The 25493-nt window shown below is 34.0% G+C and overlaps 1 protein-coding gene across 5 annotated transcripts in view; it reads right to left on the reverse strand.

The window, feature by feature from the left end:
- The window catches only part of IL1RAPL1 (interleukin 1 receptor accessory protein like 1), a 759868-nt gene that overhangs the window by 168738 nt on the left and 565637 nt on the right, over positions 1-25493 (reverse strand). For 4 of the 5 annotated variants that reach the window (XM_032184130.1, XM_032184112.1, XM_032184122.1 and 1 more), the window contains one exon: positions 14343-14417. The exons of the other annotated variant lie outside the window; for it this stretch is intronic. In XM_032184130.1, coding sequence (XP_032040021.1) covers positions 14343-14417 — 75 coding nt within the window. The remainder of the gene's footprint in view (positions 1-14342; positions 14418-25493) is intronic. 5 annotated transcript variants of the gene reach the window in all.

The following is a 25493-nucleotide window of genomic DNA, read 5'->3' on the forward strand; positions in this document are numbered from 1 at the left end:
CAAACAAACAACAACAGCAAAACACTAACATTAATGCATAAAAAAATATTTATTTTAGTTACATGTTAAGGATTCTCCTTCAAGCCACCTATTTCCAGTCTTGAAACAGACTGTTAACAGCCTTGACTTTTACTTAGAATTATCTTACCATTCCTCTTCCTTCCTTCCTTCCTTCCTTCCTTCCTTCCTTCCTTCCTTCCTTCCTTCCTTCCTTCCTTCCTTCCTTCCTTCCTTCCTTCCTTCCCCAAACTTTCCTTAAAGCAAACTACATTCTTTAGATTGATATTCTAAGTAGACAGAAATTGGTAGCATGGGTGCATAATGAACAATTAATCTTGTTGAAAAAAGTCTCCTTTTATTGCCTTTTACCAGATTAAGTTCCTATTTTAAACAATAATTTATTTACCTTTTATTTTTCTTACTTATCAGAAAACATTCAAAAGATAAAAAGCAGTTTCTTCTTGTCTTGTAAAATACATAGTTTCTCATAGTACCATAAGGACAATGTTATAGGATGCCATTTTTAATCTATGTGTACAACAGTTTGTTTTTATTATGTACTTATAGTTATGTGTTTTCCATTCATCCATACAGCAATCTCTAATTACTGTAGACTGGTCAAGTTTGTATCTGGAATCTACACAGGCAACATGGTATCAGAAACTAACATCTTCCATTTTAAAAGCCACATTTAAAGAGAGACTCATTAACTCTATCCTGAACTGTAAAATTGTAACAAAAAAAAATTTTACTTTTATTCAGATTTTGTTATCTTTGTCTTCTGACCTAGCTGAATACATTTAAGTGCTGTAAAAACTGCTGGTAATATTTTTTCTTAGATGATTTTATTTTATTTTGTTTTGTTTTGTTTTTTGAATTAGTTTGCAAGTAAACCCAAAAGTTTAGTTCATGTTGTATTTAAAAACAAAACCAAACAAAACAAAAAAACACCCTAAATTTATGTACGCATATTTACTTGTATGATACATACTGTATTTGGTGGAAGGTAAATTAAAAATGTTTAATTTATTGAAATACGCCCTTTAAGTCTGATATGTAAGTTACCATTCTGTATGCAGAGGTCAGAAAAAAATATATACAAACAGCTTCCTTTTATTGAATATGTTTATAGGATAGAAGGACTTAATGGTATGGTCCTGCTTTAAGGAAAACAGGGAAAAAAAAAAAAAGGGATTTCCTAGAAATGGCATTCATGTATGATAAATTGTTGTACTAGTAGCAGGTATCAGACATGAATATGGGAAAGATTTTTTGATTTCAGTGTAGTGTATTAGTTTTCATATACACAGCAGCGCCTTTATGTCTGAAATTTAATTCTTTAAAATGATCTAGACAGTCATTTCTAATTTATTATTAACTTATCATTAATAATTGTGAAGGAGATGTGTTATGTTACATTATAAATAAACAAAATAGATATTCTACTGTGTTATCACAGTGTAAGGATTGGCATAGCATTTGCTTTGCAACAGTAACTGATTATGTGTATAGTACCCCATATAAAAAGCAAATAAAATAATGTTATATTAAACCTTAGCAATGTTTTCTCTTGCATTTATAATGCACTAAATACACATTTCAGTAATTGTTGATAGTGGTCAATTACTGAAGCTCCACTTTTTGAGACCCAAAGTAAATGACTTGGGAATAACCAACAGTTGTAGATACATGAGAGTTTTCATCTTCAATATTGTCTAACTAGTGAAGCCCTATATTTCATTTGTGGATTGATTGTAAACTATTACTGGCAGCTCTGTGTATGTTTTCTCTGTGTATGTATTAAGGTGTATGTATTAAGGTGTTGTAGAAACTATACCTGACATACCAGGCACTTCTACTGAAATGGAGTCAGCGCCATTTCCAAATTCCTTTGGTATATCTAAATCTACCTAGGATCAAGATTATCAAGAAATGTTACACAAGCTAATGACTTCTGTCAGCAGTTTGGTAGTCAAGGCATTTCCAGTTCCATGTTAAATTAGCTCATAGTCTTTCTCAGTTTTGTCCATCCTTCTCCATCTGCCTGAAAGTTATATTGCCCTCTGGATTTAGACAACTCCTTGAAAAACTCAGACATACTGAATACAGAGATAGAAACAAGATGATTTAAATTGTCCTCTTTAGACTCATTTCAACTCTAAACCACAGGCTTCCGTCCTGTGAGTAAAACAGCCTCCAGATTAATATAGCCTTTGTATAAACCATGCTCTCAATCTAGTGGAGCCTCCTTCTCTGCGCCAAGTCAAAGAAGCCTTTGCTCACAGCTTCAGCAGTGAAGTTTCAAGAGAACCACACAGGAGGGTGACTTTTAAATGCTTGCATAGATCCCCATATCCATTAAGGTAATTCTGAAAGTATAATTAATTCAGGACAGAAAACCTTATGAATTACTTTTCATGCCTTGGGATGTTATGACATCTCAGAGGAGTCAGTCCACACCCACACTTGTTAACAGATTGCCACAAATCAAAACAGGAGATAGGGTAGGGAGGCTGCAGAGTAGTTTGTGATAGATGGATCAGTGACACTATCTTGCAATAACGAGGATAACACTTCTAAATTATGAGCAAAATTCAAAGGAGAAGACACTCAACATCTGTGAGATACTGACTGCTCTTGACACAAGTCTTTTCTTTTGATCTACTTCAGGCTGGATCTCTACTTATAATTCCATAAAAAAAAGCTTAAGCAAAATGGAGTTGGGAAAAAAGGATGCATGAAGACATTCATTTGTGGAGAGGGTGGTGATTTGGTAGTGGGCACATATGGATGTGGACTGCAACAGTTCAATATAATTAGTGGAAACTATGGTGTTTCCATTGTAAAGGAAGGGAGGAAGGGAGGAAGGGAGGAAGGGAGGAAGGGAGGAAGGGAGGAAGGAAGGGAGGAAGGAAGGGAGGAAAGAAGGAAGGAAGGAAGGAAGGAAGGAAGGAAGGAAGGAAGGAAGGAAGGAAGGAAGGAAGGAAGGAAGGAAGGAAGGAAGGAAGGAAGGAAGGAAAAAAAAGAAAGAGAAGAAATTCAAAAACAAAGTGATTTCCTCTTAAAGTTATTTATAATATTTGCATTGATGATTGCTTATTGCATGGAGTCAAAGTAAAAATAAGATACCACAAAATTATTAGGTTAGACATACAATAACTTTTCAGTGTATTGTACCGATACAGTAGATTCAATAACCTTACTTGTGCAGATTTTATCAAAACCAGTATTTTTTTATATAAAAAAGCATTATTTCAAGGGCAGAAATGATCTTGAGATTATTGTTTTCATGCCACTAAAAGACGAACAAATAAAATAATTCTTCTGACATTAAAATTGTAAAAGACTGCAAATTTACCATTGAAAATCTCATCTGTTAACATTTAAATCGTCTTTTGTGTTTGATGGACTCTGTGACTAAACTCTGTGTCCTTCAAATATATTTATTATGTTATTCTTAGTATCATCAATTTATTATGTATACTTCAACTGGAAAACAAAGACTATCAACAATGGTCTTTACTCATATCAATATAAAAGTACAAAGGAGTTGAAGGAAGAAAAGCTGATAAAATTAACTTAAAGTCTAAATAAAGAGTTAATATGACTAATATACTTATTTATTTATTTATTTATTTTTCCCCAAGAAAGAATGTATTAATCACTCTCAAGTTTCTGTAACAGGATACCAGATAGCCAATTAAGTAACAGTATGATTCATTTATAACTTTAAATAACATCCAAATAATGATTAGATGATGGAATTATTTCCTGTATTTGGTCATGATAAATCATGAACACATCTCCATTTGTGGAGTTGCATTTTGATTAATTTAACGGTCAAAAATATAAACACAATAGAAAATCTAGGCTATAATTTTCTATGACATATTTATGACATTTCCAGTTATAAAACTCATGGTTTAAAATGGTTCAATGTAACATGTTTTTGAAAGGTCTATTTTAAATATTTTTGAAAGTGTAGCATTCACCTGTGGTACATAGGTATCAGGAAGGAAGCTATGTACATGTTCCATCTTCAAGTACATCATTCCATATGCCTTAGCAAAGAGTCTAAACCATACAGTGAACAGAGTGAATCACTGGTGTGATAAGGTCCAAAACCCCACCTTGACAGGAAGATACTTGCAGCTGTAGAGCAGTTCCACTCTGAAATAATGATTTATGTCCTAAGGGTGCTTCTTTCTATATATGGACCGTATATACATGTACATTGTCCCAATGGAGAACTTACTTTAATCATTTATTGACTTACAGTGATGTTTCATAACTGCTTTGAGCCAAAAAAACTTTATTTTGTCTTCTCATTTCTTTGCTTCCCAGCCATGCTCTCCCACTTTCACCATGTATTGGCACCAATGTTTTGTTGCAGCTATGTCACCATCAAAGGAGTGAGCTGTTTAGTTGAAATTGGTTTTCTTACTTTTTGGATTACTTTTTAGCCATCTCATGGACCTGTTGAGTATGAATGCTGAAGCTGGGTTAAAGAGAAGAGCACCAGGGGACAGATATTGGAGCAGCACAGACTTACACTATATTAAATCAATCACGGAACATCACACTATTAGTGGCTAACCTAGTTGCCAGGTAAAATTGTATGACCTCAGGAGGCTCCACTGACTATTTCAAGAACCTATTCATGTCAGATGTCTCAAGATGGACGAATACTCATCATAGTGCATAAATAGCAGAAACACAGAAGTATTGTGAGCAACAGAAATTCCAGGACAGCTTCTGAATATCTTTGTACGTCTGATTCTACACATCTTTTTATCTTTTGGTTCCAGGAAACAGTTAATAGGAAAATTTTGCCTCCTTCTTACACTTTTATCTTCTATAAAAGTAGAAGGTTGTATAGTCCTTTCTCTTTTAAACTGCTGACATGCTGGCTCAGACATCCCTGGGAACCAGACTCCATTTTTGACCTAACCTTTTCTCTTTACCCTGAGGAGAGAGACTGGCATAAGGAACTCTCAAAATAAAGTAACTGAAAGTGTATTCATAGTATTCATAAAAATTGGGTTGGTAGACAAGGAATTATATATAACAGGTAGCAGTGTTTGTAAAAAAAAAAGTTTTTGAAGTTCTGAGTTCAGAGAATATGAGTAAACAGCATCTTCATATACATTTTAATTTTTGACTTAAGCTAGGTTTGAACTGTTATTGCACTAACATACTTATCTATTAGATTCTGACAACACCCTAGACAAACTGAAGATCATTCATTATCTAGAAGTAATTCCAAATAATTTCAGTCTTGGACTTTGCCCTTGGAAAAGTAAATTTTTTTTTATTTTATTTTATTTTATTTTATTTTATTTTATTTTATTTTATTTTATTTTATTTTATTTTATTTTATTTTATTTTATTTTATTTTATTTTATTTTATTTTATTTTATTTATTTTATTTATTTTAATTTTTATTTTATTTTTATACAAAGAATAATCTCATGGATTTATTACTAACACGACAGAAGGTATTAATATACATAATCTTTTTAAAAATGCCTGGGTCTTCCAAAGCACAGGGAAACTACAGATGCTGTCTTGGGCACTGTATCTATGCTAAAATATATACTTTGACATTGATTACCACTTGAAAAAGAAAAAATAAAAATATACAAGGTTGCACAACACTAGCTGCTCCATTTGCAACTATTTTAAAAGTAGAAAATGTCTGCCAGAAATAAATCCTCTAATTTTTATTTGAGTGAGATAAATACTCCAGTTAAAATAAATTAGCAAGAGATTAAAAAAAATAAATTAAAACAACAACAACAACAACAAAAACACAAAAACATTCTGCAAATATAATTTAAGCTATAATAAACCTATAGATATTTTTTCTGTCAACCCTTAAAAGCCAATGCAAAGAAGCTAGTTCTCCTATGATTTTTAATGAACAGAAATGCACCATATATGCTTTTAGAAATCCCATGAAAAATCAGACCCTGAATGAATTATTCAGAAATACGAGCATTTATTGCTTCAAATGAATTGCCTAGAAAAGTTGTGAAGGAAACAATACATGAGACTCTCTAGCCTTACGTCTCAAATGTACTCATTACATTAACATAAAAAAGGTAATTTTTTAATATTGGCTATATATATATTTTTTCCTTAATACCCTTAATGTGGGTTAAATGAAGTATGTGCTTCATTAATTTTGGTAATTAGTATGAATACTAACTTGATCTTTTTTATTTCTTGATAAGTATAGCATTCTTGTAATATTTATTTTCTTACAAATATTTGCAGTTATTTTAAAATAGTTATTGGGAGCTATTGAGCTCCCAATAGCTATTGAGACCAGAATATTGTAGTATAGAACATTTCTATTTAAATGATACTTCAAGCAGTTGAAATGACTGATGCTTTAAAAGGTGACATTTATTGTTGTCCAAGGTAGATATGCCACAAAGGACTCATGATTCAGAGGTATAAATTTAAATTTGGTTTTCACTGAACTTGGATGCTTTCTCTTTTAACTTTCTAGCTCCATAGTTCTCAAGAGCTACTTCTGAGTTCAGTGAAATGAGTGTTCAACCCCCTGTATTTATTTTTAGATATTTTTATATATATATATATATGTTCAGAAAACTAAGCATGAAAACTAAGCATGAAAACTAAGGACTGAATAAACGTTCTGTTTCAGAACATATTTTATTTTATTGTGTGGGAAGAAGAAAAACTATTTAATTAATCTATTGTCATAATTCTACCTTAGGCAAAACAATAAAATGAAAAAAACAGGATAGAATGTGGAAAAAAAAATATGTTGTCTTTTACTTCTCATCTAGAGTATTCTGTGAGAGATACACAATTGTAATACTCAATTGTAAGAATTTATCACAAGCATTTAAGCCTCTGAGCTTAAGCCCCTGGCAGTGTTCCTTCGAATAAGTCTCCATTGTTTATTTCCATGTCAAATCCCAGATAATAATTGCTATCAAGAAACTATGCAAATTTTGATAGATTTTTCAGAAACACACCTGTGTACAGAACTAAAACTTAATACAATCTACAACACGGTACATATAAGATGTAAAATAAATAAATAAATAAATAAATAAATAAATGAATGAATGTTCAGTGCCGCTTCTTGTAAAACCAATCTTAATTTGGACTGCATGAACATATACTGATCACCAAGAATGCTGGAAAGACTGGAACTGCTAAATAGGCTAATTCTTGTGAAATAATAACAATAACAATAATAATAACAACAATACATAATAACATATTATTATTATTATTATTATTATTATTATTATTTATTAATAATAAAGCAAGCAAACAAACAAAACTTCTAGCATTCATAGATCCACCAATGGTCCATGAAAATCCTTAAAAAGATCAGTCTGAAGATCTGAAAAAAAAATCTGAAAAAAATCTGAAGATCATTGTTGCTCACAAGAGATCTCTAGATCAGAATATTATGGAGTAGATAATTAATTAAAAAAAAAAAAAAGTTATCAATCATAAGTACTTAGGACAAAACAAATTTTGATTTTGATATTTACACCTCTAAATTTTGATATTTACTACTACTACTGCTTAGTGACATTGTTACATTTTAGTTTGTTTTTCGTATGCAAGGAAACACTTGTGTTTCAACAACAGATAAGATTAAGTATCTGTATGTAAGTTACAAACAGAAAACAGAGCTTACAAGCCAAAAATCTGGTGAAAATATTCACAGAACAAGCTATGCAATTTATGCAATTATAGTCTTTTTAGGACTACAATATTCAAAGGATGCCAATCATGTATAGTGTATTTCTATTTCTAGATTGTATTTCATGGTATATGGTATTCTGTATTTATGATAATCTTGGTTTTGTTAAGTTATATCTTGCCGTCTCCCACAGATAATTCATATATATATATATATATTTTTTTTCTTCCATGCTATAAAAATAAATTGTGTATTTTCTTTTTAACATAAAATGTGAAAAATTTCACAAAGTAGGGAAAAGAAAATTCTTTTAAATTTAATCTGCACATAAAAAATGGACATAGTTGTAGAGAGACTGAACAGACCATTTTGATTGCATCAAATCAGATTTGGAAGTTTACCACTGAAACTACCTCAGATAAGTACTGCATAGAGTACACTCCAGAGCAGACATTTTTCAGTGGGTTAAAACTAACATGAAAAATGAAGCCTGATTATTCCCTCATAAATTCAGATAAAGTTTTCCCAGACAACACATTAATAAAATGAGATAAAATTTGAACAAATGTATGGTCAAGTTTTATCTATATGAATGTATGTATATATAAGTTAGATATGTAGGGAGAGATTGGATATACACGTATGTTTAGACTCAGATGTACACACAAATGAAGAATGAGAGAAAATAAACATTTTACATACATATTTCTAATTATTTTATTTATGATCTTATTATCTTATTCATGATTTTTTAATCCTCCTGATTAAATCAAGAAAGAGTGGAGCTTGTTCAAGTTTTAAGATACAGAATTGGAATTAGACTGGAAGAAGAGAAGTACTACCTGAAAGAACTACCTGAGAAGAACTATGTGAAAGGAGATGGGAGCAAGGAGTGTATTGGTCTCTTTTCTTGTGTGAAAAGTATGCAAGGCAATGGCCTCAGTTTGAGCTAGGGGAGGTTTAGATTGGATATCAGGAAGAATTTCTTCATGGAAAGGGTGGCTGAGCATTGGAACAGGGGAATGTGGATGCGTTGCTTAGGGACATGTTTTAGCAGTGGTCTTGTAGTGTTAGGTGAATGGTTGGACTTGATGATCTTGAAGGTTTTTTAAAACTTAAACAATTCTCTGATTGTCTGATTTTGTGAAGCTTACACTTAGGAAAAGGCAACAAAGACAACAAGTCTTTTGAGGCTCCTAAAGCTAGGGACAATTCACCTTTTCTATTCCTATAAACACCGTATGAAAAAGGGTCTCTGTAGTCATGATAGGTTAAGATTAACAAAGAATTGGGTAAATATTATATAAATTAAATTTTATTATATCAATTAAAAAGTAATTTTACTTTTCACCAAACAGTAACAACATTTATCAGATGTCATATATCATCTGCATATAATATATAACATATATCATCTGCATCTGAAAAATTGCTGGACATTTCCTACCAACATTAGGAACTCCATTCCTAAGCTCATTTCTTCCTGTATTTCAGCAGAATTCACACAAGTGGGTATTTTAGAGAGGAATGGGATGAAGGAGATGTCAGCCTCTCTTGATGTAAACGTACTTGTGTGGCAATGAGGGAACCTGAGCACAAGGCCACCAAGATCTGTTTCACAGTGTAAAGTCTCAGCAGCTGCGTTGATATGAAAATCACACTCTGGCTCCTTTCTGTGCATGGGACGGGTGACAGGAGGTGACACCATTTCCTTTCACTTTGTGCTGGGCCAGTGACTGTGCAGGAACTTCCTTCACATTGGCATGTTCCAGTTAACAGAGTTTGCTGCTATGTGGAAGCACTTGGAAGGAACTGGGGCTTTCTTCTTCAAAACCAGATTACCGTAGTATAAAGAACACTGGTGTAATTAGAGTAACTCCCTATAACATTATGAAAAAGATTCTATTCCTGTTATAGAGTCAGTATGACAGAATAATTGTGTACAGATAAATATATATATATATATTTAGCATTTTAATAATCATGCAGAAAGGAAAAACATATTGCTAGTTATTTCATATCACTTTAGTTAATTTATTTATACAGTTACTGATTAGGAAGGCTTAGGAGTTCTTTTATTATTAACAAGGCCAATTTGTGTGGAAGATTTTTATGAAAACATGGTGGTAGTATTCTCCTCTACCTGAAGTATTCTTGTCTCCTTCCAGAACTTCCTTATGTTCTTATTTTTATTTTAGGGAAAACAAACAAAAAACCACCAACAACGCCACCAACAAAACCACCAACAAAAACCCACCATCAATAAAAGCAACAAAGTCAAAGCAGTTTTAGTGACATTTTTTCATGATCAAATGTTCAGGAGGTGAAGACAGAAACAAGCCCTTAGACACCAGTCAGTTTAATTTTACAGAAACAATGCCCAGAAACAAATAAGAAAGAAAACTAGATTCATTTCATATTTGGTCACAAGCGTAAATTTTATAATTTTAGTGTTGGATGAAATTTGATAAAACTCATTTCATTCAGATCACATACAAAGTAGCCTAACTGAAAGTAATTCAACAATTGCTTTATTTTTCTAGGTGAATTTTGGCATTTCAAATTACAGGCTTGTATATAATCATGAAATGCATTGCAAAATGGGAGAACATTGGATAACTAGTTTATGTTTAAGTGTTTAAAATCATTTTAGAGATTTTGGTTTGTTTTGGTCTGGTTTGGTTGTTTCTTTAATTCATTATGGTCTGTTGTAGAAACACACCTTTCTTCTTTTTGTTCATAAAAATAGACTGACTTGATAATAGAATTGGATTTTCTACAGTCAGACTAAAAGTATGATGATTATTGTTTCTTTAAGAAGAATGAATGTTTTACAGTGCTGGTGGGATAAAGAGTGTTGACTGAAAAGCCAGGTGAAACTGAAAAACCTCAAAATTTACCAATACACAAAAGCAGAAGAGAATTTTTATATAAATATGTATATCATAGATATATTTCTATCAAATATACAACATCTGCATGAATCTATAATTTTAAAAAGATACAGTTATCTGATGTTTAGGATTTTCATATATTATTATTATTTTTTTAAATGTTAATAGGGCTTTGTTTGCTGATTTTGGTAGTGTATTTAATGTAAGAGGAAAAAAATCATAGGATGACATTCTTTGCATATGCATGTTGTTCCTTATTACCTGTGCCCTACATCCCCTTGCCTCCTCTTCATTACCTGCTTTTCCTTGCTCCCCAGCTCATGCTGCTGCCAGTTCACAGAATAGCTCAGAGCTGAGCGGAAAACACACCTCCTTATTGCTCTAAACTTCTTGCAGGCTTCTTACTTTTGAAGCTTATATTTGACATAATATTTTATCAAGAGGCATTGTTTCCAGAGAAGAAGTTTATATTGAAGTCACCACAGCTATCTAGGAACCCTTTGTCAGGAGAAAAGCTTAAAAAGAAAACAGCACTTTTACCCTTGCAACAGGAGTAAGTTATTGATCACAAAAATGGAAGTGAAGTTGCAAACAAGAAACATTAAATGCAGACCAGGATAAGTTGGGAATAAAACTTTCTTTCCTCATCAAGAATTTCTCTTCCTCATGCTTTGGCTGCCTCATGCTGTGTTTCAAGAAAAGCCTTTGAGAAATGAATTTCTCATTCAATTTCTATCCCTACTCAGGGATTTTCTGGTTATTATTCAGTGTGAACCTCATTTCAAGTGAGGTTCATGACTCCTGCAACTCTCTAAGGTTGCTCGTTGCACTGTAGCCATGTTTAATACTCTCCCAAATATCAGATGAATAGCGGGACAGTTTTTCCATGACTGAATTACTTTAGACTATGGGATCCTTTAGGTTCATAGGACTGAGCAGTGCAGATTCTCCAACTTTGGTTTGTTTCCTTTTGTCTTAGCAAGCCAAGCTCTATAACACTCTATGAAATACTTTTTAGAGAGATTCCTTTTTTCTTGTGCAGTCACATTTTGGTCTGATGCTGTCTCATGAAAGCCATGCAACACAGTAATGCAACAGCTCTGTGGTCCCATTACATTAATTTTAATTACTGATTTATAGAAGGGACTGATATATCTCAGCAATAAATGTCAGATGTCTGTCACCCAGCAGTGCTGGAGACAAACAGATCAGATAGGTCTGGAGTCTTCCCACCATGATTTTGACACTTCCTGAAGGTATCTTGGTTTAAGAACAAAACTTCGGAGGCTTCTTCAAAAGCAAACAAACTAGGCTTACTGAGAGTTTTCTCAAAAGTCTGTTAGCACCATTTTTTGGCCTGCCAGCACAGTAAGATTTTGAGGTGAGCCATCACTGTTGATGTTTCAGTACATCATGTGTATCCACAGAAGACAGGCATTCCTGTATGTTATGTATACATCCCCCATGGGCATTCCCTGACACTTGGGCTTTGCCTTCGTTTCCATTCAGGGTGGACAACTGTGAGGTAAGAAGCACAGAAATGCGGGGAGAGAGAGTACTGACTGCACCAGCTCTGCACGAGCTCTGCACCTAACCAACTGGTGACCTGATCACATAATCTTGAAATCCAAGCAGTTGCCTCCTACAGAGTGGCCCGTTTCTGTGCTACTCTTTCCACCAATATGTTTGTTTTCCAAACAGAGAGGTCAAACAAAACAGCCCAAAGACTTTCTGGAGGAGTAATGTTTTCTGGGAGTATCTAAGTTAGTCTGCAAGGTGTGATTACCCTCAGACGGGTGGGAAGATAATGGCAGAGGTAATCGTCTAATGTTTGGCTAAGTGTACCTGGATATTCTTTTGATGTTGAAGTATTTCATTATTATCATTATTATTTTTTTCAGATTATGAACTGGCCCACAGAAGTTAATGATAGCTTTCCAAAGTGAAAGTGAAACACAGCCCTTTCAAACATTGTTGAGCAGGATCAAGTCATTAAATCTAAGAGTGGAATAATTTTCATGTCAGGAAACTATCCCTTTTTTATACTTCCTCCAGCTCTCACTTACTTTTTCACAGACTTTGAAGCAAAAAATTAATATATTATTGCAGTGTCTTGCTATAAAGTTAAGTATTATATTTTCATATTTGTTTATGATCAGTCTTGCTAATCTGTCTGAAAGTAATATTTTAAAGTTAACCCTTTCACATTCATCAAAACCTATTTAGTTGTCTGAAAAGTGTCTTTTCCATAACCCAGAATTTCTCAAATAATTCATTCTATTTCCTAGAAGTAACAGAAATCAAAGGTATTATTTTTTCAGAAAATCACAGATAAAAGTCTCTAGCCAGCCATTCATAATTACAGTGTTATTGGATTAGTCTCATCAATGCAGTATATTAGGCAAGACATTGGCAAAACCCCCAAAAGATCTGACTTTTTTTTCTTTTTTCATTAAAAAAATACCTCTGTAAGCAGCATTAGTTAGGTAGTTAGGAAGAGGGGAAAAAATAAATAAATAAAAAAAATTGTGCAGTCACTTGCTTTCTGTTTCCTAAGCTTGTAGGTGAATGAAAAGTAAAATCATCTCGGATTGTTGAACAGGAAAAGTTTTCTGAGTTGGTATATCAGAAATGATGCCTTCAGAAACAACAGAATTTAGCTGTATTAGGAAACATATCTCCCATTTTCTGTATATATATATATATATTTTTTTTCAGAAGACAGGTATACCAGCACCTCAGAGTATTACCTGAATAGCTTGAATTTTTTGATGAAGAGCAAAAGAAAGATGAGTTATACTATGGCCACTACTAGCTAGACTGGCAAGCACCATAAAATACTCTGTCAGTGTCTGTAAGACTCATTTGCAAACCTGCTTTTTCCTGATGTTGTGCTGAAGAATGTCTTGAGTTTTGTTTTCTTTCTTTCTGGGATGTAGACAACCAACAGACTTGTTTCCCTTTGTTTCTGTAGCTAACGTGCTGAAAGTTCCACCAAGTTGCTGTTCTGGCACCTAATCAGAATTCCAGTGTAACCTACTGAAAACTACTTACAAGTTGCCCTCAGTGTCAGTCCACAAAGGAGATGGACTGTTATATCCTTCAAGCTGTAGTCACTCATTTGCTTAGCTTTGGAACCTTAATTACTTGTACGGCACTAGGAGACCAAAGTGACAATAAATACCCACCACCAGGGTGGAAAAAATGGTTGCTTCATGCATGAATTACTCTCGATTCATAAACATAAGTATTTTTACATTCAAAATAATCAAATTCCATTATGTTAACTTCTCACTGTTTGCTGAATGGTTTTAGACCAGCAGAACATTTATAATTAGAGAATATATTTGCAATTCCATAAGTGCCAAAGCAAAGAAGTCTTGAAAGCAGAATTCAAACCACAAAATCCTACCAAATCTGAAATACACCATGGATATAATTACATATGCAGAAAAGGGAAACTTTAGAAAGAGAAGCTCAGGTACGTGTTTAACTGTAGACTTTCAGCAATGGTAAAAACCAACATCAGTAGTATTCAAGTTCTTAGTATTCAGTACTAATTTCTACTAACTATTTGTGAGCAACACCCTGGTAGACAGTATATGATACATCTCTGCATGTCAGTATAGTATGTTTAATGACTTTTCAATAAAAGTATTAATGTCATCACACAATTACATAATCATTGTACATTAACACATCAAATACCTTCATAAAATTTCAATTAAAAAAATGCATTTGCTACTTACCTAACTGGGTCTCCTGAATTGTTAGCTTACTCTCCAAGGGGTGTAAAAGCTTTGGTGGTTTATCTGTTAGTGGCGCTAGAAAAGAAAGAAATTTACATATATAGTTTTCTGATAATTATTATGTAGTATAAGATATATATATATATATATTCAGAAATGCTTTGGTTTCTTTTTGTTGTTGTTTAAGTAATGTTCATGCCTTCAGTAGCTGTAAATGTTTTTTACTTACAGAGTAAACATGGTATCAAAAATTAGAATCTTTCACATATTGAAGCAATGGAGACATTTGTGTCTCCATGTGTGACATCTCTCTAGACTCTCACAAAAACCCTGTAGTAGCATCTTGCAGTTTTGTTTGCCTAAATGTTATCCAGTACTTTGTTGCTTGTATTTGCTTATATTTGCTTGTATTTAAATACATTTCTGCCAAATATAGTCACTAACAGACAAATAACATAAACTAACTAACTGTAAAACAATTTTGAACATCTAATTATAATTTTATTTAAAAATACTTTACTGTCTGAAGATTCTGAAGGTGGACTGATCATAAAAGATGGCCATTTTCACAATCCAGGGAATGGATGCAATAAAATAATGTCAGGGCTTTTAATAAAATTTCTTCCTTCCCCACTTTTAATCTACTCTTAACTACTTATGGCAGAATTATGCAAATTATGGAATAAAAGTTCTGTCATGGTCAAAAACATTCTGAAGGTGCTAATAGGGACATGGTGAGGCATGTTCAAACCATTCTACTGGGTTCATAATCTGTATACTTAATTCATAAAAGTGACATTGATTATCACTACTGTTGTAATACTAACTACTGTTAGGAAGTCTGCACTTTACTGATCTCTGACAGACAAGTGCATGATATATTAAAAGTATTGAAAGAACCTTTTTTTTTTTTTTTTTCCTTTAAAATGATTACTAAGTGTTCATGGGAAATCTCCAACCTTTTGCCCCCTGGAATATTTTGATATTTAGCTTTTCAACATTAATTCATATTTCAGTCTTTAACATAGATTATGGGCTGTCAGAGATTTAAAGTACTCTTGACAGTCTGGTATAACTGTACAATATTTTCTCCCTCAAACTTGTCAAATCACTGCTTCCTTTCTTATTGACACACACACACATCCATGTATGTGGGTTTAATCTACTAAACATGCTCATCTCCTGTCAGCTGAACTAAGGGAGAGCTTTAGTTGTTTTTTATTTGCTACATTTGCTTTACTCTTTGATTAAATTATCAGTGCCCTTTAATATCTACAGTATTAATACTAATAGTGCAGCAAGTACAGAATGGATCCATTATCAATGTTTTCTTTTGGATTTAAAGAGGTTTTCCCTTATCTGACCAGAGAATAAACCCACCCAACTGATGTTTTTTTAGATGTTGTGTTTAGATGTTCAGTGCTAGTGCTGAATCAAAATATCTCTTCAAGGAAGGGAAAAGAGCTGGATTTGGTCCAAAGACCTTCTTTCAGTTCATTTTCCAGCAACAGCTTCTACTTTCTAGAGGAAATCATTCTGCATTACAGACTTTACAGAGAGACTGCAGCTGTGAAAGACTTTTAGGCAATATCCCTAGGTTGTTACTTTTCTTTACACTGATTTGAATGCATTTTAGCTTTCTCTATTTTTTTTGTTCTTTTCTTTTCCTTGGGGGCTAAAGTGGGTGGAAGGGAAAAGTATTCAAATTAGTGAGATATATTTTTTTCTTAAACTGCAAAATTAGTCATTCCCAATTCTTAACTTCTCCACAAAGGCCCTTAATTTATCAGCAGATTGCCATTTAAAAAAAAATCATCCACTATGAATTTAAATTTAGTTATGCAGTTCCGTCATTCTCAATTCAATTACCATTCATCAGATAATGTTTTCTGAGTCACTGTTGTTCTAAATCTGTTTTGAGACTCTTCAAGCAAACAAAGTTTTCTCATTGTAAGTAAAGATATATTAACTGATTGAGTTCATCTGAATACAACAAATGAGTAGATTAGAAAACAGTATTTCTTCCAGTTTAAGCAAAGACAGACATTACTTTTGTGGTCTTGTACTTCAGGCCTCTAAGAGCTTCATATTTCTAAATGAATAAGTACAAGTTATCCCATACTAGTAGCATGTAGATGGGTCATACTTGAAGAAAAATATGAAGTTATTAAATAATTCTTCAGTATGATGTCATATGGTATGGAATGTCCCTTTGGCCAATTTGGGTCAGCTGTCCTGGGTCTGTCTCCTCCCAGCTCATGCTGCACCCCCAGCCTCACTGGCAGGACAGCATGAGAAGCTCAAAAGTGCTTGGCTTATGTCCATATGTTATCAGCATTATTCTCAATCCAAAACAAAGCACCATACCAGCTACTAGGAGGAAAATTAACTCTATCCCAGCCAAAACCAGGAAAATATTCACCCATTATTACATACCATCTACCCATTATTACATACCATCTATGGTTGGGTCCCACACATTTCAGTGCATCCCCATTAATCACAACTTTTCCTGTCCATGTGTGTATATATATATATATATAATATATATATGTATGTACATATTCTTGGTGAGGTCAGGAGGGGGGGGTCAGTAAAACTGCTACCTTGGACTTTTGGAGGGTAAACTTTGAATTGTTCAGGACACTGGTAGGGAGGGTCCCTTGGGAGTCAGTCCTGAAGGGCAGAGGGGTCCAGAAAGGCTAGACTCGCCTCAAGAAGGAAGTCTTTTAAGGCACAGTCTTTTAAAGGCACTGGAGCAGGCTGTTCCCGCATGCCATAAGATGAGCCGTCAGGGAAGAAAACTGGCATGGCTGAGCAGGGAACATTCGTTGTGTATTTAGGAGAAAAAGAGAGTTTATGTCCAGTGGAAGAAGGAGCAGGCAACTAAGGGAGAGTACAAGGAAGTTGCCATTTAGTTTGCAGCCACCATCCTCCTTACTAAAGAGGCTTTAACCACTTGGCTTTTATTTATTTATTAGACTACAAATATATGCATGCTTTCTGGGCAATTAATCCATGTAGACCAATTCAGAGGCGAGAAGTTTTCCAGCCACCCCTCTCACTTTCAGGTTTACACTGTCTGCAGATAACAACATTTATTGGCAGCACAGAGTTTATGCAATCCTTCTATAGTTTAGAAACCCTGAAGTAGACCTGTTGTCTCTTACTTGCTGTTTCATATCCTTCAGACCACGGGATGTGTATTCTTAACTGAGTCAATCCACAGGCTATTCAACATGAACACATTTTTCAGAAGGGTATATTCAGATACAGATATCTGGTAAACTGGACGACAAAACCAGAATTTATTCCTTTCTTCCTAATTTTTTACTAAATGGCAAGAAATTAAAAAATATGTATACTAAACTCACAACAATACTTGGCCTCTTAGGAAGTTAAGTAGTCCTTTTATTTTTAATGAATAGTAGTAGGAAGGCAGTAGTATCTACATCCTACAAAGACATTCATGATTTCAAAGCACTTCCTGTTCTGTACTACATGCAAAGAAACAAAATTCTTTTGAATGTTTTCAAAAAATAGAGAGATGGTCCTCTTCCCACTACAATCTACGTGATTGTCACACAGGGAGAACAGTGTTCATATCCCTATGCTTGTTCTTACACAAGGCATTGTCAAATTCCTTGGAAAGAAATTTAATTCCTGGACATTATTCTCTACAGATGCATGGATTCACATTATCTCTCTTCCCCTCCCATCTTTCCCCTTTTCCTTTCCCTTCCTCTCTCACACCTACTTCTTTCTTCCTCTATCTCATCCCCCACTTAACAGTCAATAAATTTCTAGGTAAAGTTAACAAAAACTGGTGGGTCACTCTCTCAAAAAAAGAAAAAAAAAAAAGAAAAAAAGAATAATAAAAAAAAGTGGGCAGGGATGTTTGGTCAGCTTCTCACAAAGAAAAAGAAATATTGGATCATAAATCAAGTTTACAACCCTTCTTTGATTTCTGAGCAATCACTGCTGAATGGTTTACAAACAAATATGTGTCAAACTTTCTTTTCATTAAAAACAAACCAAACTAAAGCAAACAAACAAAAACAAATAAAATCATATGTGGAGTTACCAACTCTGAAACTGTATTAAAACTAATATTTAACTTTAGAGGTATTGTTCAGCTGCAGATAGATTGATCGTGCACAAAGAGAAAGTACCAAAATTCACATTCTATGTCTATCAGAATGGATGTACTTCTAAAAGGCATTGAAAATTTGTCTTATGGTAATGCACCTGAGAGCCACTGCAATCAGTCACACAGCTGGAAACTAGCCAGAAGATGATATTTTTACATTGCCTCCTTCCACACTTCTCTTTCTAAGCTACATCTTTAACTTTAGCTGTCTGCGGTCACATAATACATTTGCTCTATTCAAATTTCAGTTATTTGAAGAGACTGGGCACTTTTTAGAAATTCATGTAGCCAATGAAGAAAAGGAATCTGGAATGTACATAAGAATGTCACTAATATGGACACCAAAAAATTACGTTGTTTCAAAGCTTACAAGCCTGATAATAAATAAAAAAATGCACAAGCCAAAGATTTATGTATATGTCTGCTTTACAAAGCATTCAGATTCTTCTTAGGAAATTCTGATGATAACAAACAGTCTTCATTTCTTAGGGGCAGACAGGACTGTGTGGAGTTGTCTACAACTCAGAAAGGCAATTTCTTGGCTGGAAAGCCAGGACAATTCCTGCAAGAAAATAAATTCCCAAAAATGCTTGCCTTGCTTTGTCATTTTTAGTTTTCTGTATTTTAGAACTGTTTTGTTCAGCTATTTCATTGAAGTAAAATTTATTTTCTGAAAATGAAAAACCTTCTGACCATTTTGAGACGTGAAGTAATGCAAAGAGATTAAACCTCTTCTGTTTATGAACTCAGTTTGCTTTTAGAGAGAATGACTAGAATGGCCCTAGAATATATTACAAATACAGTACAGGATTAAATAGGGAAAAAATAATGTATTATTATGCAAGTATACATATATATATATATATATATATGTATATATTCCTACTCTGAAATTAAAGGAAACCAAAAAGATGGAGTTATTTTCTTGAAGTCCACGTTATTTGTCTGAATTCATCCAACAGTTCAGAAAGATATGCCACGTCTTTACTTGCCTCATTACTATTTACTTTTCTGTTCCTCTCTTCATTTTGTTATTTTGGCATAGGCCAGAGGCCACAACTCTGGGAATAAGACTCCCCCTATAGCAGCAGCATATGGAATCATAGAATCATTAAGGTTGGAAAAGACCTCAAAGATCATCTGGTAGACTGCAATAAAACTAAATATGAATATGTTCAGCCTGAACCTTCAGTCTTGAAACAATATTATACACAGTCACTGTCCACGTGGAGATCTCAATACTATCCAGTATTGGATATTCTTGATTGGATATTATCTCTTGAGTAATTGTGAGCATAACAAAACTTATGCAATGCAAAAATAATAAAAATAATGCATGCAAGTGTTTGTGTGTTTGTTTGTTTGTTTAATTCTTTTAAAGCAGACCTACCTATTCAGATATACCACTAGGGACGTTAACAGTCTTTCAAAAATCAATATATGGCCAGATCTTTTATTAAAGGGAAATTCTTCATACGTGTTTGAGGCTTCTAATAATGTAAATATAATCTTTTAGTTAAAAACAGATTAGTTTTCATTCACACAGACATCATTTAAAATCACATATACCATGAATTTCACAGCAGTCCCACTCTGAAATCTGCCTCACTGTGTGTGGACAAGCCTCATTATACCCTGATTCAAGCAGTTCAAACTGAGGGTAGATCCATATAAGGATAATAAAGATATATGCATGAAGCATATGATCACAAACGGACTCCTAAATGTGACTTAGTTATCACAATGACTGGTTGAAGATCAGCTTTTATCTGCTGAAATGTTCCATAAATCTTGCATTTAGAGACAAAAATTCTGCCTCTTTTTTCAGTTTATGCCTTTCTCATTGTCTTCTCTTTACCACATACTATAAAATCACCAACCAACCCTATTGATGAGGACATATTAATGAAAATTGTCTTTATTTCTCATACCTAATTCGTTCTACTGTTTTGTTTGTTTGTTTGTTTGTTTGTTTTTCCAAAATAAGGTAATATTCTTTCCTTTTTTCTTTTCTTTCTTTCTTTTCTTTTCTTTTCTTTTCTTTTCTTTTCTTTTCTTTTCTTTTCTTTTCTTTTCTTTTCTTTTCTTTTCTTTTCTTTTCTTTTCTTTTCTTTTCTTTTCTTTTCTTTTCTTTTCTTTTCTTTTCTTTTCTTTTCTTTTCTTTTCTTCTCTTCTCTTTTCTTTTCTTTTCTTCTCTTTTCTTTCCCTTTCCCCTCTCCTCTCCTCTCCTCTCCTCTCCTCTCCTCTCCTCTCCTCTCCTCTCCTCTCCTCTCCTCTCCTCTCCTCTCCTCTCCTCTCCTCTCCTCTCCTCTCCTCTCCTCTCCTCTCCTCTCCTCTTCAGTAATCAATGTATAGTACTATGTAATGCAGTACAGTAAATTTACATTACTACACAGGAAGCCCAGCACTTCCTGTATTAAACTGTAGTAGCATGTAAGGTGGTAAGTAATAAAGTTAATAAATAATAAATATTTAATATTTTTTACTATGACATTGTTATGCAAATAAAGATGCTATTGTTACGAAAAAAAAAAAAAAAAAAAAGTTGTAATGAGGTATGTTGGGAAAGGGAGAAACATTGAAAAATGAAAACTTATGAGACAGCATGAAGTTGAAAGGTTTGCCAGGAAGCTCTTTATAATGTTTTAAGCTTGTGAGTCCCCTGTGATCAACATCAGGTTGAATACTGGAGGAGAACAGATGCATCTAGATGTTGTTTTTTTATTACATACTCACATCTAATCGAATATGTTGTGACATTTACACTACCCCTATGACTGTAGAAGATGTATATATTGCTCTTTTTATCTGGTAATTTTCTTGAACACACAGTGGCATTTTCCAGCAATCTCCAAGGAAAAGGTTCTCATAATCAAAATGCTCTCATTGCAGATACTAATGTCTTGAAATACAAAAGAACCAAACAATATATGTAGTTAAAACACTGACTGAAATATCAGCCTAATATCTTGACAGTATGGAAGAGTTCTTTGTGCGGAAGATTTAAAATTCATATTTTGTTCTAACAAAGCAGAGAGGAAGGAAGAAAGCAAGGCTTTGATCTTAAGAGAATGTTCTTGTATGGACAACCCTCTCACCCCACCCTGCAAAGATACACAAAAGATACACAAAATACAAAAAAAAAAAAAAAAAAAAGTATAAATAAATAAAATAAAATAAAATGGGTAAAAGGGTAAAAAATGTAAAATGTCCAAAATAAATTATTTTCTATCTTTCTTAAATTATTTTTTAAATTATTTAAATTATTTAAATTATTTTCTATCTTTCTTAAATTATTTTTCTATCTTCCGTAAAGTTTCTAAGCATTGCAACATTATTTATTTATTTATTTATTTATTTTCTGTGAAACAGTAATTCCTAAAGCAAGATTATTGAAATGAGACTTTCTATGTAGCTCTATGAAAAGGATGTCATGCTGAAGAGTGGTCTGTCTGCATGGTCTCTTCAGTTTGTTCCTCCCCTTCCACCTAAGAGATATCAGATAATCTCTAATAAATGAGAAATGTTGAACATGGTAGTTGTTGCTGTTGTTGTCTTAAATGAACGTTTGATATATTATGTGTGTTTAATTAAAATAAATGCTCTTCTTAACAGAAGAATAAAGCCACATATCTAGGAGCATTTTAACCAGGAGATTCTCCAAAATTTAAGCTTATTGGTGAAGCTCAGCAGCACTTCACTCAGCAGGAATTTTGTTTTGTCATGTTTATATTACTGGCTAACATGAGGCCTTTGGTTCATGCTCATGCCAGAGTGCCCTAAGTGGATTATTTTGCATAACAGTATTTATATTCCTTGAGGAAGAGCCCCACACCTCTTGCTTATCACATGCTACAGGGCACTCTTATTAACCATGTCAGTGGGATGTGGCATATTGTTCAGCCTCTAACTATTCTTTCTGCGCTTGTAATGGTGACTGGAAGACAAAATAAGTTGAGGACAAAGAACACCACTGCAATTAACGTTTTAGTATTCAATTACTGTGCTCCTGGTTTGAATTTAGATTGTTCTACAGTTTTATCTACACAGAGATTTCTTTTCACATGGTCTTTTCAACCATGTGAAAACAGGATGAAATAAATCCAGCTGACCTCAGTTAAACTACTGCGTCTATTCCAAGACAAATTAAAATCTTTTGGAGATGGTCTTCTATCACTTTTTAAGTCTGGCAGCCCATATTCATGATTTTCTGAGGGATCTATGACCCTTACTGTAAATACTTTGGGGTATTTTGAACCAATTAGAGTATTTTTTGCTCTTTCATCTGTGTGTTTAGATGCCATTGTTAGGCTGTGAAGCTCTACAAATCTTGTGTAAGGCTTGTGACTCAAACAGAAACATATGCAGTATAGTTTACATTTGGGCTATCTGAATAGATTATATATTAATGAAGCAAAACAGAGAGTTATATAAATCATGAGGTTTGCATGAACAAATGAGAAAAGCTACAAAGCTGGTGAAGGGCCTGGAACACAAGTCCTATGGGGAACAGCTGATGGAACTGGGTTTGTGTAGTCTGGAGAAGAGGAGGCTCAGGGGAGACCTTATTGCTCTCTACAACTACCTGAAAAGAAGTTGTGGGGAGCTGGGGGTCGACCTTTTCTCTCAGATAACTAGTGATAGGACTAGAGGGAATGAGCTCAAGTTGCACCAGGGGAGGTTCATGATGGAAATGAGGAGACAGAGCATTGGAATGGGTTGCCCAGGGAGGTGGTGGAAACACTGTCCCTGGAGGGATTTAAGGAAAGGTTGGCTGTGGTACTTAGGGACATGGTTTAGGGGGTGACATTGTAGTAGATAGTAGATGGTTGGACCAGAAGATCTTTTAGGTCTTTTCCAGCCTTAATGATACTATGATTCTATGATGTAATGTCAAGCAAGCATCCTGCCACACACATTAATAAATTTTCTCTGCATATCATCCCCTTCTTACATAATTTCCTTTAGTCTATTCTCTTTTCATTTGTCTCTAAATTGAAGTATAGGTGGAAGAAAAATAAAAAAGTATAATACCATTATATTCTCTGTAACTAACTCAAACACTTATTTTCTTAAAAAATACTTTTCTATGCCTTCTGGATGACTTCCAGTAAATCTCACTTTAATAATCATTGCATTGTCCAATTAATCAGGGATACCTACAATATCTTGTTCAGCCTGACTTTCCCCCTTTTCAGTTGAATTTGGAGTTTTATTATTCATTGATTTTTCTTTTTCTTGATTCTTACACAATCTTTAAATTTTTACCTTCAAATTTAACATTACTTTCCATTTATGATTAGTTATTTTGTATAATAATCTCTCTCAGATTTAGATGCCAAACCTAAATTAACTGGAGTGTATTTTCTTTAATCCATATTTATTGTAGGACACTGGTTTTACAAAATGAATATTAATATGTGTGAATCTCCTCCTGAAGTGCTTTTACTACTTTCTCAGACAAAGAGAGAGAAAGAAAGAGAGAGAATAAGTTCAGGCAGATAGTTCTTGGAAATACTGTAGCCCATGACCTTTGAATACAAATTCTAGATACTCTAGACTTTTTCCATAATTAAATCTTTCTGCTGATAATACTGACATTTCAGAATATGATTTCTCAGTCTCTGAGGAGGCCTTATAAAGGGAATAGGACCTTATGCACCCTGACCACTTCCATCCTTCCATTGATGACATTGATGACATCCTTCCAGCTGACATTTAAAAGCCTTGCAATTAAAGTTCTTACTAATGGCATTGACTTTCCTCCTTTAGGATTTGTATTCAACATTTTAATTCTGTTTCTCTATTTCAAAATCACATGATTTAAAAGGCAACCTGTTCTCATTCTCTCTGTTCCAGTTCTGTCATGGATCTGTATACCTTTTTCATTTACTTTTCAAGTCATTTCAGTGATTTAAATCTTCTGAATCTGCCTCTGTTCTGCTAGAATTTTGAACATAGTATCATATCTTGTGACTCAAAAATTAAGCGAGAAAAAATATTTATTTTCTACTTTTGCAATCAGTTTATTTTATTTTTATTTATTTATTTTTAACTTTGATCTGAGTGCAAATTAACACTCTGGTACTCTTAGGCAGACATTTTAGATCTGCTCTATTATGGCAGGCTTTTTGCCTTCAAGCTGGGCTATTTTAGACTATAAGAAATCAAGTTTCACTACCATCTTTGAGAAAGGCAAGAAGGAGGATCTGGGGAACACAAACTGGCCGACCTCACATTGATCCCTAGGAAGATGCTAGAGAAAATAGCCTGGAAACCATTTCCAAATGCATGAAGGACAAGAAGATTATTGGCAACAGTCTGCATGGATTTACAAAGGAGAAATTTTGCTTAATCAATCTGATAGTCTTCAGTGATGAGATGGCTAGCTCTGGGGATAAGAAGAGAGCAGTGAATGTTGTTCATTTTGACTTCAGCAAGGCACTGTTTTCACATCTTCACTGGCAAAATGATGAAAATTTGACTAAGTGGACGGTGAGGTGGACTGATAACTGGTTGAACTGCTGAGCTCAGAGCAGTGTGATAAAGAGCACAAAGTTGAGTTGGTGGCACAACTGGTGTTGTAGCCCTTGGATACTGGGCCCACTACTGTTTATCTTCTTCATTAGTGAAGAAGTAACCTGGATGATGGGATGGAGTGCACCTTCAGCTAGTTTTCAGATGACACAAAACTGGGAGGAGTTGTTGATGAGCATAGTAGCAGATGGGTGTGCTGACGTTCAGAGGGACCGTGACAGGCTAGCCAGAAATGGGCTAACAGGAACCTTATCAACAAGGGGAAATGAAAATTCTGCTCCTAGGTAGTAACAACGCTAGGTCTCAGCAGAGGCTGTGAGCTGAGCAGTTGAAATCAGCCTGGAAGAGAAGGATCTGGGAATGAATCAGACATGAGCTAGCACTGTGCCCTTGCAGCAAGGAATGTCAATGACATCTTGGGCTGCATTAAGCTGAGTGTTGCCAACAGATGTAGGGAGGTGATT

This window comes from Aythya fuligula, chromosome 1 (assembly GCF_009819795.1).
Source record: "Aythya fuligula isolate bAytFul2 chromosome 1, bAytFul2.pri, whole genome shotgun sequence".
In the NCBI taxonomy this organism is placed as follows: Eukaryota; Metazoa; Chordata; class Aves; order Anseriformes; family Anatidae; genus Aythya; species Aythya fuligula.